Raw genomic sequence first — 18070 nt, forward strand, 5'->3', positions numbered from 1 at the left:
TATGCTGGACTTGCTCTCGATGACCCAGGGCGGGCAGGCAGCCAGCCCCCTACCCTTCCAACGCCTGGACCCTTCTGGCCGCGCACCTGGGCATTCACCACCGGTGTGTTCTGCAGGGGAGAGCTTGCTGGCGGCACTGGCCCCCGGCCTCCAAGGCTCAGGACGGCCTTGGGGGGCTCAGGACAGAGCAGTGCTCGGAGGCGTCTATGTCGCACCCCTCCCAGCCGGGGACGGGTCCGACCTGACGGCTTTCCCAGCGAGGCTGCTCTCGAATCTATACCAGGCTCCTGCAGCCATGACCCACCCGACCCCGCAGCCCCGACCCACCCGACCCCGCGGCGAAGCACTACTCTTCTGGGGCCCAGAACCCCACCGCAGAAGACACAACACACGCAGAAATCACCATGTGTCGGGACTCAGCACTCACATGGGATGGACGTGAGGAGCTGGCCTGCTCTCCTGGGTGGCTGCCGAGTCTCTGGGACAGGGGAGGTACCAAACCCCAGCACTGCATGGATGGTGCAGGCGGGCTGGCCGAGGACTGTGGGCCATGGGCTTCTCTGCACAGATCCTGCCACTACTTACATCATGGATTATCTATTCCTCCCCCAGAGGAAACGTGTAAAATCTGGAGGCACCAGTCGCTGGAGCTGTGTCTGTTCATGGGGCATTTTAAGAGGGGTTTATGGCGCTCCTCAGTAGCCTAAAGGCCCCAAACACATCTGAATTACGGGTCTTACCAGATGAAAAATCAAACCAACAAATCCTAGCCTCACAGATGCATCAACAAGAACAAAGCGCAAGACTGGCTTCCCGTTTCTCTTGGCAAACGGGCAGACACCAGGGCGCGGGCGACACTGGGTGTGAACCACAAGCAAACTGGCAAAGGGAGCCAGAGAGCCAACGGCCACCCGCCTTCTCTCTGTCAGCGGAGTCCCGTTACCTTTTCTGATCTTGTCATGGAAGTTAATGGCGTCCACGGAGGCAGTGACTATGTTGGTCTTGCAGTGACGCGCAGCCACAATGCCAGCCACCTCGTCCATGAGCTTCATGGTGACGCCTGCACAGAGAAGGGGCACGTGGCAGGTCAGACACGGTGAGGCTACTTCCCACCCTGGAAACCAGTCGTAAGAGACAAAGCCCTCCCACTACCCGCCAGTGGGGACCACAACCAGCACAGGGTACGGGGTGCGTGATCAGGGCATTGCTGAAGCTCATGCCGAGAACCTGGCTTCCTTAGGAGTTTCCGAAAACGACCACAGCGGATGATGGTCTAGGCCGCTAACAAAATGACAATCCTTTTCCTACCCTCTCCAGGTACCTTATGCCCCCAGGAAGGTTGTGTTACAAAATCCACTGGCATGGCCACATCCAAAGTCAGATTGCAAGTGTCAGTGAGAACACGGAGAAACCAGAACCCTCACGCACCACTGGTGGGGATGGAAACGGTGTGGCGGCTTTGGAAACAGTCGGGAGTTTCTCAAAAGGCTAAACAGAGAGTTACCATACGCCTGGTGATTCTTCTCCTAGGTACGCACCCATGGCAACTGAAAACTCATGGTCACACAAAAACTTGTACACGGATTTCATAACAGCGTTACTCACAATAGCCAAAAAGGGGACACGACCCACATGCTCATCAACTGATGAATGGAGGAAGAAAATGTGGCCCATCCATACGGTGGAATATTATCCAACAACAAAAATGAGCAAAGCACCAACACACACTACGATACACAGGAACCCTGAAAACACAATGCTCAGTGGAAGAAGCCAGACCCCAAAGACCAGAGATTGAGGATTCCCTTTATAAGAAATGTCCAGAACAGGCAGATCCAGAACAGGCAGATCCGTAGAGGCAGAAAGCAGATTAACGGTTGCTAGGGCTGGGGGACCGGGGTTAAACGGGAGTGAGTGCTAATGGGTATGGAGCTTCTCTTTGCGGGGAGGAAAATGTTCTAACATTGACTGTGGTGATGGTTGTGTAACTGGGAATGTACTAAGAATCAAAGACTTGTAATGGTTGGGTTGTATGGCATGTGAATCATCACAATAAAGCCATTATATCAAACAAACAAACAAGAAAAGCAGGCTCACAGAAGGCCAAGGTGATTTTAAAATCACAGGCTGCAGATATTGGCTTTTGCTCAACTGTACCCTTAATTGGACGGGATCACAACTACACACCTGCTAGTGTCCCCACCCCCAAGTCTTGCCCCCCCAGAACAACACATTCTACTTATTTCATATTTAAACACTTAAACCATGTCTTTTATTAGACCAAACTACATGAGATTGTCAATATTCAACCATTTTTGACCTGTAAAAGCAGGAAGTGATATCTATCAAACAGCTATCAAAAGTCTTAGAGGGCACCTGGGTAGCTCAGTCAGTTAAGCGTCTGACTCTTGATTTGGGCTCAGGTTATGATCTCAGGGTTGTGAGACTGTGCCCCGCATCAGGCTCTGTGCTCAGTGGGGAGTCTGCTAGAGATTCTCTCTCTCCTTCCCACTCTGCCCCCGGCACCCCACGCTCTTCTTGCTCTCTAAAGATAAATAAATGAATGAATGAGTGAAAGAAAGAAAAAAAGAAAGAAAGAAAGAAAGAAACTTCAAACTTATGTACATTCACCCTAGGATACAGAATGCTTTCTAAAAATCCAGAGAGAGGCAGAAAAACAGATGTCATCCCACTCATGAAAGCCAGGCTCATGGGGAAGCATGTTTAGGATAAGGCTTGCAGAACCAAACGCCTGTAGGGTCAGGCAGATGGTGTGGGGAGGTGAGCAGGGCCGCTGCCTGGCCCCGCCTACTCCCTCCCACCCCTAGGAATGAGGGCCTCATGCTCCCTGCCTTCTGATGCTTCTAGACAAGACTGGGACCTACACATTTACGAGAAATCTACCAATTTTTAAACATTGGTGGCTAAACTCTCTTTACTCTGTGGGGAAAACAAAATACAATAGAGCTAAAAAGAGCAGAGGTCCCTTCCATACTGGAGGGACCTCATACAAATACAGCAGAAGATGCTACTTACAAGGGACCTGGGAGACAGAGGAACACATGGGGTCCAGTATACTCTTCTCTCCACTTCTGTGCATATCTGAGCATTTCCAGAATAGAAAGGTTTGAAAAAACACATTCCTGTTCTTGATTAAAAAAGGATGCTTTTATTACTGTGACTTTTTTTGGCAGAAGATGCTGCTCTATGATGGTAATGATAAATGACCAGATGGGGACAGAGACTGAGCTGCTGCCTGCTGTTTTAAAGGCGCTTTCAGAGAGACTGGCATATTGGTCTGCTCCATCCAAGAAGGAGGGGATTGGTATCCCCAGTTTTCAAATTAACAACACAGGCTCTGACACATACTGGTCCGATTCTAAAGACTGTGCAGGTAGAATGCTGGGGAAACAGCTCTTTTGAGAGGAAAGAATCACAGGCGCCAGGTTTAATCTCCAGGCGACTGAGGCTGGGGGCTCCTGCACGGCAGGGGGCCTCTGGCCTTCAAGCAGCTCGGCTCAGGGGTCTGAGACAAAGGGTCACACTTTGCTTTGCAAGCAGCCTCTGCTGGGTGAATTTGTTAATGCAAACGGACACAGGCAGCCTTCCCTAAGCCCACCACCAGGCCCTCTGGGTCTTTACCCACAGCAGGGGGCCTCAGCGAAGGTGGGGCAAGTGCAGGCCTGGCAGGGCAGAGGCCCTTCAGCCACGTCCCCAGCCCCGCACTCCAAGGAGGGAAAAACACAAAACAGCACCCGGGTAACTCACTGTGCTTGTCAGAATGGACTGCCTCCCTGGAAGGCCACCTCAGCCTCCGGATGAACCGCACGGTGGTGTGAGCACGGCCCTGCCCTCACGGTGGTGCAGGCTTGGACTCGGGTCAGACGGAGGGGGTGTGACCACCCCATCACCCCCACCGCTGCCTGGCTGGGGACCCTGGGCAGGCAGATGGTCCTCGGAGCTCTGGATTCTGCTAGTGCTGGTATGAGAGGTGACGGGTGAGCCCCATGCTGCCCCGTAAGGGCACCTACCACTATGACACGCAGGACTAGCGAAGGTCTGTAAAACCCAACACCAATTTAAATGGAGAGTTTGTAACAGATCGGACATTTGGAAGATAAAGAGAAAAAGAGAAGTGAAATGTCTCAGAAGGCCAGGAAACACACTGAGTGAGAATCACACACTTTGCTCAGGGGACAAGGGTGGAGTCCAAGTGATAGCCTCCCCTTACCACGTGCGAACCACAGAGGGCACAGGAGGTCTGAGACCCACGGACCACCTCCTGACGTGGTGCGGCTTCAGGGTGTGCATGCACGTGTGGGGGTGTGCATGCACGTGTGGGGGTGTGCATGCAGGTGTGGGGGGGTGCGTGCACGTGTATGAGGGTTCAGGAGTGTGTGTATGCAGGTGTGCATGCATGTGCAGGGGTGTGTGCATGCAGGTGTGGGGGGTGCATGCACACGTATGCGGGTTCAGGAGTGTGTGTATGCAGGTGTGCATGCATGTGCAGGGGTGTGTGCATGCACGTGCGGGGGTGTGTGCATGAAGGTGTGGGGGGGGTGCGTGCATGTGTATGCGGGTTCAGGAGTGTGTGTATGCAGGTGTGCATGCATGTGCAGGGGTGTGTGTATCCATTGTGGGTGTGTGTGCATGCACGTGTGAGACTGTGTATGCATGTGCATGCATGTGGGGTGAGCATGTGTGTGAAGGCATGCACGTGCATGCACATGCATGCGCGTTCAGTTCCGCAGAGCGAGTGAGAGTCCACAGATGGAGTTCTCCTGGTTCGGTTTGCCTCACGAAGAATTGAGGTGTTCCAAAAGCTGGACAAGCGGCCCCTGCTTGCTGGTTTTGAATTCAGAAGGCATTTCCCCACAGACTTACTCTAAGTACGATAAGCATACCTCCTCGGGCAGCCAACGAAAGTTCATTCAGTCTGAAGTAGTGTCAAGAGAGGCTGCATTTGCCATGAGGACCACTGCACCAATATGTACATTAAGGAAATACCAATCCAGAATCTAGGAATAGTTGAACCCAAGAATGATGAAGAGACAGGATTCTGGGAGAAATTACGGAGAGGGGGTTTAACTGGAAAACAGTTAAAATCCTCCCCCCTTTCTAGCGTTCCGGGGAGTGTTCAGGGCATTTTAACTGGAAAATTTTAGACGTTTGTAACAGAATATGTATTATGTGCGGCTGTCCTTTTCTCAGATGGAGCCACCATCAGGGTCCTTCTGATGAGACAGAGACAAGGAGGGATTTTCGAGAGAAAATGGTGGAGACTGTGAAGTCTGGCCCAGGAGATGGAACCAAGTGGACGTGTTGTACAGAAACAACGGTGTCGCTGGGAGCAGTGAGCTGGTCGTGAGCAATAGCTGGGTTTCCCGAGGGGCCGGTGGCACTCGGTTGTGCCAGATCGGCCCTGGAGGGAGAGGACTGTGTTTTGCTTACGGATGTATCCCGAGTGTCTGCTCCACGGAAGGCTCCCTATAAACACTGAACGCAGGAATGAATGAGTGAAGGACGGAGTGACTGGACAGCAGCCCTGGGAGGGAGGCACGTTACTGTCTCCATTTTTCAAAGCAGGAACTGGAGACACAGAGAGGTGTGCATCCGAAGGCACAGCACGCGCTCGGGGTAGAGTGGGGACCAGCCCCTGGCCACGGGGTGCCAGAGGCCATGCCGCATTGCCTGCCTCTTGATCCAGGACCTGCAACCCTGAGATGTGAGGTTGAATTCCTGCCTGAGATAGGATATGAAGAAGAGAGTGCAAGATCATGGCAACAGGTGGGGGTGACAGCAAAATTAGCGTGCGTGGGCATGGAAGGGCAGGAGATCAGAACTGCCAGTGTGAGCCGCCAGGCGGCGCCATCAGCTTCCAGGGCTGGGGGTGGCGAGGAAGGTAAGGAGGTGGAGAAGGTAGAGTCTGAATCGGAAGTAGTGTTTGGAACACAGGAAGTACCTACCACTAACCCCTTGTTTGTGTGTCCTGAAAAGCAGAAGCCGTCAGAATGGGAGAATAAACAGAAGAAGGGCTTCTTCCCCATTTATCCAAAATGCAGGAAGAGATTCCACAAGTGACTTCACTGTTACTAAAAATATCACAGGACCCCAGCGTGCGCGGACCAGGGTCAGCTCTGAGCCCAGGGCGGACCCCGGGGAAGGATAGCTGCAGCTGGGGGACCTCTTGATGCCAGACACCCCCCAGGGCTGCACCCCCAGACCGTCTGTAGCACCTGTGACATGGAAGCCAGACCAGGTGGGGACACGCCTTATTGTCTGTGTCCCCACCCAATTCGGAACCTGTCAGGTAGCTCTCAGGAAGTGGTTGTGCTGAATGAATGAATGAATGAATGAGCAAAATGAATGAATAAATCAGCAAATGAGCTGAATGAATGAATGAGAAAAATGAGCAACTGAAAGATCACCGACTACAGATCACATTCAACCCAAGGAAGCTGCTCCACTGGCAAGTTGTAGGGCCCATATCCGAATAACAATCTGGTTCATAATCAGTCACAGCTGAAGCTGGGGAAGGCGTGCATGTCCAATCCAGAGCCAGGTGAGCTAGGTGATTTGTCAGATAACAAAACTGATGCTTACAATACAATTACCTTGCTATATCTGTTGGAGAGTGACATTTAAGAAGACAGCCTCCTCACAAAAACAGACACATAGATCAATGGAACAGAACGGAGAGCCCAGAAATGGACCCTCAACTCTATGGTCAACTAATCTTCGACAAAGCAGGAAAGAATGTCCAATGGAAAAAAGTCTCTTCAACAAATGGTGTTGGGGAAATTGGACAGCCACACGCAGAAGAATGAAGCTGAGCCACTTTCTTACACCATACACAAAAATAAACTCAAAATGGATGTAAGAACTAAATGTGAGACAGGAAGCCATCAAAATCCTAAGAGAAGAACACAGGCAGCAACCACTGTGACCTCGGCCTCAGTAACTTCTTGCTAGACACGTCCCCAGAGACAAGGGAAACAAAAGCAAAAATGAACTTTGGGACTTCATCAGGATAAAAAGCTTTTGCACGGCAAAGGAAACAGTCAACAAAACCAGAAGACAACCTACAGAATGGGAGAAAATATTTGCAAATGCTTTATCCGATAAAGGGCTAGTATCCAAAATCCATAAAGAACTTATCAAACTCAACACCCGAAGAACAAATAATCCAGTTAAGAAATGGGCAGAAGACATGAACAGACATTTTTCCAAAGAAGACATCCAAATGGCCAACAGACACATGAAAAAGTGCTCAACATCGCTCAGCATCAGGGAAGTACACATCAGAACCTCAATGAGATACCACCTCACACCAGTCAGAATGGATAAAATTAACAAGTCAGGAAATGACAGATGTTGGCGGGGATGCGGAGAAAGGGGAACCCTCTTACACTGCTGGTGGGAATGTAAGCTGGGGCAGCCACTCTGGAAAACAGTATGGAGGCTCCTCAAAAAGTTGAAAATAGAGCTCCCTGCGACCCAGCAATTGCACTACTGGGTATTTACCCCAAAGATACAAATGTAGGGATCTGAAGGGGTACGTGCACCTCAATGTTCATAGCAGCAATGTCCACAATAGCCAAACTATGGAAAGAGCCCAGATGTCCACTGACAGATGAATGGATAAAGATGTGGTATATATACACAATGGAATATTACTCAGCCACCAAAATAAGAAATCTTGCCATTTGCAACTACGTGGATGGAACTAGAGGGTATTATGCTAAGCGAGATAAGTCAATCAGAGAAAGACAATTACCATATGATTTCATGCATGTGCAGAATTTAAGAAACAAAACAGAGGATCATAGGGGAAGGGAAGGAAAAATGAAATAAGCTGAATTCAGAGAGGAAGATAAACCCTAAGAGACTCCCAACTGTCGGAAACAAACTGGGTTGCTGGAGGGGAGGGAGTGGGGGATGGGGTAACTGGGTGATGGGCATTCAGGAGGGCACGTGATGGAATGAGCACTGGGTATTATATACAACTGATGAATCACTGAACTCTACCTCTGAAGCTAATAGTACACTATATGTTAATTTAATTTAAATTAAAAAAATTTTAAAAAGACAGCCTCCTCCCAACCCCAACAGCCAGCATGCAAATCTGAGCCGGGACAGGGGAGAGAACCATGATGAACTGCAAAATCTCACACACAAAAAATCAGCATTTTATGGACTGAATTCACAGACTTCTAGTGCCCAGATAAGGGGGCAGGCCCGGTTGCACCATGGGTGTCTATTATGAGACTGTGCCCCAAATCAGGGATTTATCCCAGGTACTGGGAACAGTGACTAATATGGGCAGCAGGCAACTAGGATGGGGAGCAATCCCACACTCTGCTGCACATGGAGGCCTGGGAAGAGGTTGGGGTCTGCTCCACGGGGGACGGCCTAGGGGAGCAGGGGCTGTGAGGGTCCAAGCTGCAGGAAGGCTCTCACTACTTCCATTAATCTATACCCCCCCACAGAGGCCATGGCCGATTCAATGGGAAGTGACAGCAAAGTAGGCTTTAGGGTTCACTACATGGAAAATCTCTGTCCAAAACTCAAGTGTTTGGCCTTGAATCAGGGAGGTCTCCTTGGGGGCACCTGGGTGACTCAGTCACTTAAGTGTCCGACTCTTGATTTCAGTTCAGGTCATGATCTCAGAGTCATAAGATCGAGCCGTGTGTTGGGCTCTGTGCTGGGTGTGGAGTCTGCTTGGGATTCTCTGTCCCTTTGCCCCTCCCCCCCCAAAAAAAAAGAAAGAAAAGGGAGGTGTCCTGGTGCCTTCAGAGCTGGAAACAGCGGTCCTCTGGGGTCCCGCGTGTCAAGTGACTTCTGGTGTCTGCTCAGAGGGAAGAGAGCTGATCTAAAGTCAAGATTATAATAAGATGGGGCGCCTGGGTGGCTCAGTTGGTTGGGCGACTGCCTTCGGCTCAGGTCATGATCCTGGAGTCCCTGGATCGAGTCCCGCGTCGGGCTCCCTGCTCCGCGGGGAGTCTGCTTCTCCCTCTGACCCTCCTCCCTCTCATGCTCTCTGTCTCTCATTCTCTCTGTCTCAAATAAATAAATAAAAAATCTTTAAAAAAAAAAAAAAGATTATAATAAGATGTGGGCTTCAAGCGGTCTTCTCCCTCTTCATAGTAGGGAGAGGAACCAGCCGGGACACATCGCTGCGTGGGGCTGGTTCTGAGACGCTCCTGTCATCTGTAGCTGGGAGAAAACCATGAGGTCACGTGGCCCGTGCGGAAATAAGATAATGAAAAATCTCATCCGGTCCTGACACGTTTGTAAGGACTGTTACTGGAAAACAGTACCGAGGGCGGTAGACACAATACGTTACAATCCATGTGTCCACTGAGAAAAGTAAATTCTGTTAAAAACAACCCCCGGGGGCACCTGGGTGGCTCAGTGGGTTAAGCGTCTGCCTGTGGCTCAGATCATGATTCTCCAGGTCCTGGGCATTCAGGAGCCCCCCACGTTGGGCTTCCTTTTTTTTTCTTTAAAGATTTTATTTATTTGAGAGAGAGAGCGAGAAAGAGCATGAGCGGGGAGAGGGTCGGAGGGAGAAGCAGACTCCCTGCTGAGTGGGGAGCCCAATACGGGACTGGATCCTGGGACTCCAGGATCATGACCTGAAGCATGAAGCTGAAGGCAGTCGCCTAACCAACTGAGCCACCCCGGCGCCCCACGTTGGGCTTCCTGCTCAGCAGGGAGCCTGCTTCTCCTTCTCTCCCTCCCTAAACCCCTCCCCACTGCTCATTCTCACTCTGTCTCTCAAATAACTAAAATCTTCAAAGCAAACAAACAACCCCCGCCCCGTGGAAAGCCCCCTGCCCAGTTTGCAACTGTTTGCGGCTAACTGTGCTACAGAGCAGCCAAAGCTTCCGGCCCTCCTCGACACCGAAGTCCCCACCTCCTGCTCCCTTTTCTACACTTCAGTCTGAAACGTCGAGCACCCGAGCCTTCCACACCGTGCCTCTTCTCAGGGTCGCACTGGGAAACCGTGTCACTTCCTCCCCCACGCAGGCACAAAGGGGGCTGCCCGTGACGGGAACATCACTTTGGCAAATTACAGTCTGTTGTGTGCTGTCCTCATTACCCAGGATTCGCCATTTAAAAAATGACAACAAAATTGTAGATTTGCCGTCCTTGGACTCTGCATCCCTTCCAGGAATTATGGGAAGGAAGAAAATGAGACCTGCTCGGCCACCAACACACAGATAAACGGCGGGCACCGGAGATATTTTTGAATCTAACATTTAACTGCTCGTGGGCTTTTTAAGATCGACAACATGTTGGCTGGCTTAAAAATAGAGGGTTGAATTTATTCTCCCAGGCCCGACTGGCTGCCTGGGTCACGCTTGCCTACAAACCCAGAGCGGCACTTAGCAGCTCAGAGCCCAGCATGGGCACTGCCTGCACTGTGGGTGAGGATTTCAGATGCGCCCGTTTCTATACTGAATCCCAGCTGACGGAGTGTGGGCGCCAGCCTCCTATATCAAGAAAACAATAGTAAGCTCATCCGACTTTAACTAGTCCACCCCTCAGCAATGGCAACGGGTTATTCTGAGAGCCAGCTGAGTGACAACCTCCCAAGACAGTGTGGCGTCTCCCTCCCAGGTTCCAGATGTACCTGTGGGCACCTCTGTGAAAAGCGACCAAGGGCAGGGGAATATTAGGTAAGGTAATTAGTAAGGCTTATTTTTGGCAATTAATACACAGGGTAGTAAAGACGATGGGTTTCTAATGTCAAAATATCAAAAGCGGGAACTGTGGCAGAGGCCTTGGGCACAGCTGGACTGTGGTCCCCACGTGCCCGGGAGCCGGGGACAGGGGCTGCCTGGCCGTGTTTCACCCCTCACGTTCTGTGTCAGGTCACAACTGAACGTGCTTACTGCTGTTTGAGAATCGATGCTTCCCTCTTCCGAACAAGGCAGCAGGGAAAGTAGGGCAGGCGCATTCCTGTCCCAACTGCCACAGAGATTATGGATCAGGTGGCGATGCTACGCTCAGCCCCTCCCTGCTCCCCACTCTGGGAAGGGCAGGCTGAGGCCTGGAGTCCACGCAGGGCCGGGTCGTATCTCTGAGGGCCGAGAACCACTCCAGGGGGTGTCAGCTTCCTCAAAGGAAAGACTCAAGTCAGGGTGAAGAGTAATACGTAAGAATTCAAGAGTGCAAGATGCTCGTGATACTGAACAGGGAAGACACCGTTAGGGGCCGTCAGTGGTCCTAATGATGCAGCTAAATGGGCAGCAAAAGCTAACGAATCCGGCACCAAAGACAAAACATCCCAGCACATCTGCAGTGAAGGACATCCTGCTGCCGCACAGTAGACTGGGTTTCTCAAGCAAAACATGCCACATTTCTGGACAAAGAGAAGGACTGCTGGCCAGCCACACACGTCCCCAGCTGGAGGAGGCCACCGAGAGGGCCAGTGGGCAGGAGGACACCAATCCGTGGGACAGGCATCAGCAGGGCGGTCAGACCCCACGGCGCACGCCCCACCGGCAGCCCAGGAGGGGCGGGAGCTCCTGCCAGCCCACGGCACCTGGGGTGCCCTGCGTCCCGGAGCCATCTGGGTGGACAGGAAGCTGCTCTCTGGGGCTTTAGCTGCAGAGAACAACATTTTCAAAACCAAAAGTTCTTAGAAAGTGAGAAGGGGGAGGAGCGCTCAGCTGCATGATGAAGAGACTGGGGGCCCAAACCAGCATTTGCTTGCTCATCTCAGGACCCCCCTAGACCCATTCTTCAAAAGTCAGAAACGTGCCTCACTCACCTCTTTTCTCCCTCCTCCCCAACCAAGGGCTTGGCACACTGTCTACCATGCAGCAGGGCCCCTGTTAAACTGGAAAGGAGCATCTGTGCCTTATTCTGATTTTGCGTGAAATCAATTCCTCCCACAGGTGCAAAACACTGCTCATTCCCAACTGCCCCATGGAATCCAAGCAAACAAGAGCATCTGGGCTGGAGGCCTCCTTCTGCACCTTGCCTCCCAGATGGCCTCTGCTTGGGCCACCAGCCTTCTCTCCACCTGCCTCCCTCCTGCCTCGGCCCGCCCTTTCTTCCTTCTGCCTTCTCCTTCAGGTCCCGGCTGAGCTGTGCAGTCCCCCAGCCTTAGGACCCCCGGTAACATGTGGCCCCTTGGCTGCTGGATGTTTCAGGTGGGCGGTGTCTGTGTTGTGCTCTGCAGCGTCCCTGCGCGACCCGTGGGGCTGACTCTGCCGCTATGCTGCGGCCGTTCTTCCCGCCCAGGGGCCCCTGCACTCTTTCCAGGTCATTCACTCGGCGCCTTGCATGTCTGCTCGGCTGGGATGCAGCAGTGAGCACATGAGACCAAGTCCCCACCCTGTGAGCCTGCGTTCAGGGTGGGGTAGGGAGCCAATGGGCTGCTGTCTGTTATGGCGTGGTGAGCACTTGGGCGCACAGTGAGCAGGTCGGAGAGGGGGTCCACCTTTCACAGGGGGCCCAGGAAGACCCACCTTTTCTCCAGTGACCTGCAGAGAAAGGGGAACAGCTGTGCAGTTGTCTGGGCGGCGGAAAGTCAGCAGAGGGAAGAAACGCAGCCCGGGAGGAGGGAGCAGCAGGGGCAGAGCCCGCAGCTGGAAGTGCTCCAGGTGTCTTGGGAAGGCGAGGGACCAGAGCAAGGTAAGGGGGACCGGGGAGGCATAGGGCAAGGCCTTCCTGGAAGGCCTCATAAGGACAGAGGCGGCACAAATAAAAAGATCTGACTTTGGGGCACCTGGGGGCTCAGTCAGTTGAGCGTCTGCCTCTTGATTTCGGCTCAGGTCACGAGCTCAGGGTGGTGGGATTGAGCCCTGTGTGGGCTCGCGCTGGGCCTGGAGCCTACTTAATTAACATTCTCTCTCCCCCTCCCCCTCTCTAAAAAAAAGAAAGAAAGATCTGGCTTCTACTGGGAGTGAGACAGGCGCCCCCGCAGGGCCTGGGGCAGGCTGGGCCCCACTGCACTTCTGCTCTAAGAGTATGGGGAGGCTGCAGTGTTAAGACATGGTTCAGGGGAGTCAGGCAAGAGGCCATGTCAGTGGAAATGGGGACCAGAAGGAGATGGTGTTGGTGGTGAGAGCTCACATTCTAATATGTTTGGAAGGTAGAGCCCAAAGGACTGGCTGATAGATGAGGTGCGGAGCCTGCAAGAGAGCCAGCTGAGTCCTGGGAGGTCACGGGAATTCTGGCTGGACAACCGAGGGGCCTGGCTGCCACTACAGGGGGAGAGCTGGGGGAGCCCATCAGCCATCCCAGGGGAGGTCCTGAGGACTCAGCTGGAGTCCAGGGAAGAGGTTTGGCTGGAGGTATAAATGAAGCCCCAAGGCCACGGTGCAGGGAGGGGAGGGAAGGGGCCTAGGGAGAGAGGCTGAGGTTGGGCTGCATGAACTGTGAGCACCAAGACCTGCTCTCAGGCTGGCCAGAGGACTCCTTGACAGGAGGGAAGTGTTGGGAGCAAGCTCCAGAGAGGTCAATGAGAGAGACAGGAGGATGGAGCACAGACAGCTCACCAAGGCACCAAGCTGAAAGGGAGAGTGGAGGAAGGGCGGTAGGGGACGCAGGTGGGCCGGGGAGACCTCTCTGCCAGGAAAGAGATGCCTGGCCTCCAGCTGGACTGAGGACACCAAGGACACTGTGACAAGTGGAACCTCAGGAACTCTGACTGACGAAGGTTTTATGACAGTCACGATCCCATTATTCTTTTTCCAAAGCAAGTCAACTGCAGAGCTGGGAGCCCTGTCGGGTCAGCAAGGTCCCTCTGGAAATCGGGGGCCCCAGCAGAGACCGTCAGAGTGCATTAGAGCTAGGAGTAGGGGTCCCCACAGATAAACTTATTTGCAGACTCACAGGGACAGCACAGGATAGAAAACAACTCACCCCGTCCCCTTATTTTCTGAACCTGCAGCATTCTCTCCCAGAGCCAATCAATGCTCATGCTCCCCATGTCGTGCGTCCATTCACGGCTCCGACGTGACCCGCGGCTAGGGCGTAGCCCCAGCTGAAACCGACCAGGCCCCTGGCCTCGGCAACAGAGGCAGAATCATTCCAGTTGGGTCGGTGACCACCCCACACTCCAGCCAAGTGCCAGGCAGGGTCAGGCAGATGGGTGTGGGCTCCCCTGCGGGACGCGGCTGCTGCAGGGTACTGTAAAGCCAGGCCTGTCCTACAAGTGCCCGCCGACTGGGGCCCAGTCTGGCAGCTTGATCTAAGGACACTGGAGCTCCACACCCAGCTTGATTTACTGCCTGTGATTCTAACCGAGAAAAACTACTAACAGCTCAGGACACAGCCACTTAGCAGCATCAACTCAAACCATCTTTCCGAATGATGTCTTTCATTCATTCAGCAGACACTCATCAAGTTCCTTCCATGCAGACTGTACTCTGCAGAGCAGTCGGGAAGGGAGGAAGTCAGGACAAGAAAGCTCGCCATCGCCAGGAAATGAACACCTGAGAATATCTCCGCCATCTGAAGTGGCAGAAAGGCGGAAATGCATAAGAGAGGAACAAAAATGTGTGAGGGTGCACGAACCATGAGAGACGATGGACTCTGAGAAACAAACTGAGGGTTCTAGAGGGGAGGGGGTGGGAGGATGGGTTAGCCTGGTGGTAGGTATTGAGGAGGGCACGTTCTGCATGCAGCACTGGGTGTTATGCACAAACAACGAATCATGGAGCACGACATCAAAAACTAATGATGTAATTATGGTGATTAACATAATATAATAAAATAAAATTTAAAAAAGAAAAAATATGTGCGAGGGTGCATAAGGACAAAGTGAAGGTTGCTACCCCCCGGGGAGAGACGGGCTCCCAAGGCAACATGGAGGAGACGGGACGAGGGCTGGACACGCAGAATGGGCAAGGGTGGGAAGAGCAGGAAGAACGAAGATACGGAGGCAGAAAAGCAAGAGGCACGTTTAGGGAAAGAGAGTCTCAAGGGCAGTGATGAGGCTGGCCGGCATCCTGCAGACAGCAGTGAGGTCCGTGGTTTGAGAGCCTCGGGTGCCGCGGGCACAGCCACGCTTTGCCAAGACCGATGCGCTGCTGGGGGCAGGTCAGGGAGGGGAGATGCCAGGGGCATGGGGCCCCAGAACTTGGCAACCCAGGGAGGGAGGGACGGGAAGGGGGGAGGGCTCTGACGGCCCAACATTCACAGGTCCCGTGGCTGTGAGGTGGGATGGAGGGGGGGGGATGGTGCAGGGACGTGGGACAGCAGGGGGCCGGGGGTCCCAAGACCGGAGCACACAGCCAGGCCTGCGCCACCCCAGCCCCTCTCCTTCCTGGGGGTGGATCTGCTGCTCTTTTTCCAATTCCAGCACTCAGTTATTTTTAATTTTTCTTTTTAGGTAACACAAGTTCCAAGTGACCCACTCTCTCCTCTGAGAACATCTTTAGCCAAACCCAATTCTGACAGGAAATGCTCTCCTTTCTGGTATTTGTAGTTCTGGATCGTTTAGAAATCCAGACTTGACTCTTTCTTTGACCAGGGCTTATTTAGAGGACTGTCTTAACTTGCAGGTGGTTACGTTCTTGTTCTGGAAGCTTAGGCTTCACAGGTCCCACGCTGGGGAATCCAAAATTAAGATGCACTTTGCGGTCAAGTAAATGATAGCTTACAAACGCCCCACTGGATGTGAGAAAAAGCATGTGTTCTCCGTGTGCTCCCTGCGTCTACTGTAATAAAACTAGTAAACTAAGTAAAAATTACAGTTGACCCTTGGAACACGGTGGGGTTAAGGGCGCCGACCCCCTCACAAACCCACCTATAACTTTTGACTCCCCCCCAGAACCTACTTAACAGCACACCACTGAGCGGATGCCTCACCCATAATAGCAACCATGGATTAGCACGTACTGTTCATGTGATGTGTATCGTATGCTGTGTTCTTACAATAAAGTCAGCTAAAGGAAAGAAAATGACATGAAAATCGTAAGGAAGAGAAAATACACATACGGGCTGTCCTGTTTTTGCTGAAAAAAATCCTGACGTAGGTGGACCCGTGCAGTTTAAAACCGTGTTGCTCAAGGGCCTGCTGTTTATAACAACCAGTGTTTCCTATGCGCTGGTTGTTTGCCCCATATTATCTCATGATTAATCCTCCCCCCTGCAAAACCCCTGTACAGAAAGGGAGGCTGTAAGGCCTGGGGGTGGGGGGTAGGTTAGGACAGCCACACAATTCTAGAGGGTGTCATCCGTTCAACACAAGCGATGAGAAGAACGGCCAAGGGGAAAAATGAAGAGAAAGATCAGGTCCACGGGGCCACTTTCTCAGGGAAGATGCCAAGACCACTCAAGTGGGATAGAACAAATCTATCAGTTGCCACTTGGATAAGGTCACAGAGGCCACGGGGCTGGGCGAGGCACGAGGAGAAAAGATGAAGAGGGAGGAGAAGGTCCAGGACTGGGGGAGCAAGCACACCCAGGCCTCAGGCGACGGGGTAATCCGAGATTCAGGAACCCCCCCCCCCCAAGAACCCTCCACTGTCAGTGTGGGGAGAGTCACCTGGGAAGCGAGTGAGCATGCAGATGCCTGGGCCTGCCCCGGACTTACTGCAGGCTTCTCGGGGTGGGGCGAGGCATCTGTGTCCACACCCGGGCACTCTGGAGCCAGCACATATTTGGTGTGGGGGGGCATGAACCCAGGAGGGGACTTGGAGGGGGGCGGGTGTCCAGTGCCCTTGAGAGATTGGGGGAACGGGGTGAGAGGGCATAGCTGCTGGGTGCGTTGAGACAAAAGCCCTCTTGCTGCGAGTTTCTGGGAGCCCGAATCACAAGAACCCCCAGGGCACCTGTGGCTCAAAATACAGGTCCCCAGGCTGGGGCCCAGACCTGCTCATCACACCCTCCTGGAGAAGGCCCAGGAATCTGTGTTCCTAACAGGTACCAAGATGACTGCTGAGGGACAGCCAGGTTTAGGAAACCGGGTCAACCCCAGTTCACTGCCATGTCCCTGCCTTGATTCTCATCTTGAAGCAGAGGCAGTTTTTACCCAGAACCAGATGTGATCATGAACACAGAGCTCTACCACAGACAATCCCACATCCATTCCTCTGACGCTCTAAAGATCTGGGACACGTACTGGAGAGGCAACCAGAATCACCCAGGTCAGCCCCTGGGACAAGGGCCCCGAACGTCCAGCTCTCACGGAAGCTCTGGAAGGTGTGCACTGCGGCGCTGGGGAGGCTGACCGTCCAGAACAGAGCTGTTGCTGCCCCCGACACCCTTCCCTGACTGAGTCTGTAAACTTCCTTCCTCTCCCGGTTTTTGGGGTCTTCCATTGGGTAATTAACAGGACAACAATAATTAACTCTAAGAACAATGTTCTCTGTCGTCCAGCTTTTAAGTAGTTAGCATGAAACACGACGATGGCTGCTCATTTAAAGACGCCTAGGAAGACAACAAGAAAGATTTCTGAGATGGGAATAGTGTTCCAAGGCAGGAAACACACTCTGGGCGCTAGATCCGAGCTCATTTCACGGTTCCCAGCTGTGTCCTCTTTCCCAGGGCCACACGTTTACAGCTGTTGTTGGTAACCCAGGCTGACCCGTCCATCAGAATCCCCGGGGCTGCAGCACTGAGCCTCCCCACGGCATCTGGTCCAACTGGCGGGGCCTGGGCATCTGCATTTTTGAATGACCTGGCGATCCCAGTACGCAGCAAGGACAAGATCACAATCCACAACCTCTTGGGAAAGTGGACAGACGGACACCATAGGAAGGATGAGCTGGCCACCGGGGCAGACACCTGGAAGTGGGCAAGAAGAGGGTCCAAAGGCCAAATGGAGGGCTGACTCTATGGAAAAGGAGGAATGGAGAGACAGCACCAGAGGAAGGCACCCTGAGGTAGAGGAGGCCTCAGAAAGCTGGCCGTGGCCAGAGCTGCAGGGATGGATTTCAAGCACATGCAACAGGGACTCACCAGCATGGTCCCCAGACCTTCGGACACTTGGGGTACTCCGAACCCCCGGGGGCGGGGCCCAGCCATCCAGAGCAGTGGCTCCGGGGGAGGGTCTGTGAAGCCCAGCTTGGGTGGGGGGGTGACATCACAAATGAGAGGAGCC

General features: G+C 53.0%; 1 protein-coding gene and 1 long non-coding RNA gene across 2 annotated transcripts in view; one reads left to right on the forward strand and one right to left on the reverse strand.

Moving 5' to 3' along the window:
- Window positions 1-18070, reverse strand: part of ACOT7 (acyl-CoA thioesterase 7) — a 63525-nt gene that overhangs the window by 24228 nt on the left and 21227 nt on the right. Inside the window, exon 5 of the mRNA XM_081816816.1 lies at window positions 944-1060. Coding sequence (XP_081672942.1) covers window positions 944-1060 — 117 coding nt within the window. The remainder of the gene's footprint in view (window positions 1-943; window positions 1061-18070) is intronic.
- On the forward strand, window positions 11664-14579 carry LOC145721176 (uncharacterized). The gene is made up of 3 exons (XR_014144659.1): window positions 11664-12167; window positions 12259-12651; window positions 14354-14579. It is a non-coding gene; the product is annotated as an uncharacterized LOC145721176 (long non-coding RNA).

Source organism: Leptonychotes weddellii, chromosome 4 (genome assembly GCF_054177405.1).
Source record: "Leptonychotes weddellii isolate Sample4059 chromosome 4, ASM5417740v2, whole genome shotgun sequence".
NCBI classification, from domain to species: Eukaryota; Metazoa; Chordata; class Mammalia; order Carnivora; family Phocidae; genus Leptonychotes; species Leptonychotes weddellii.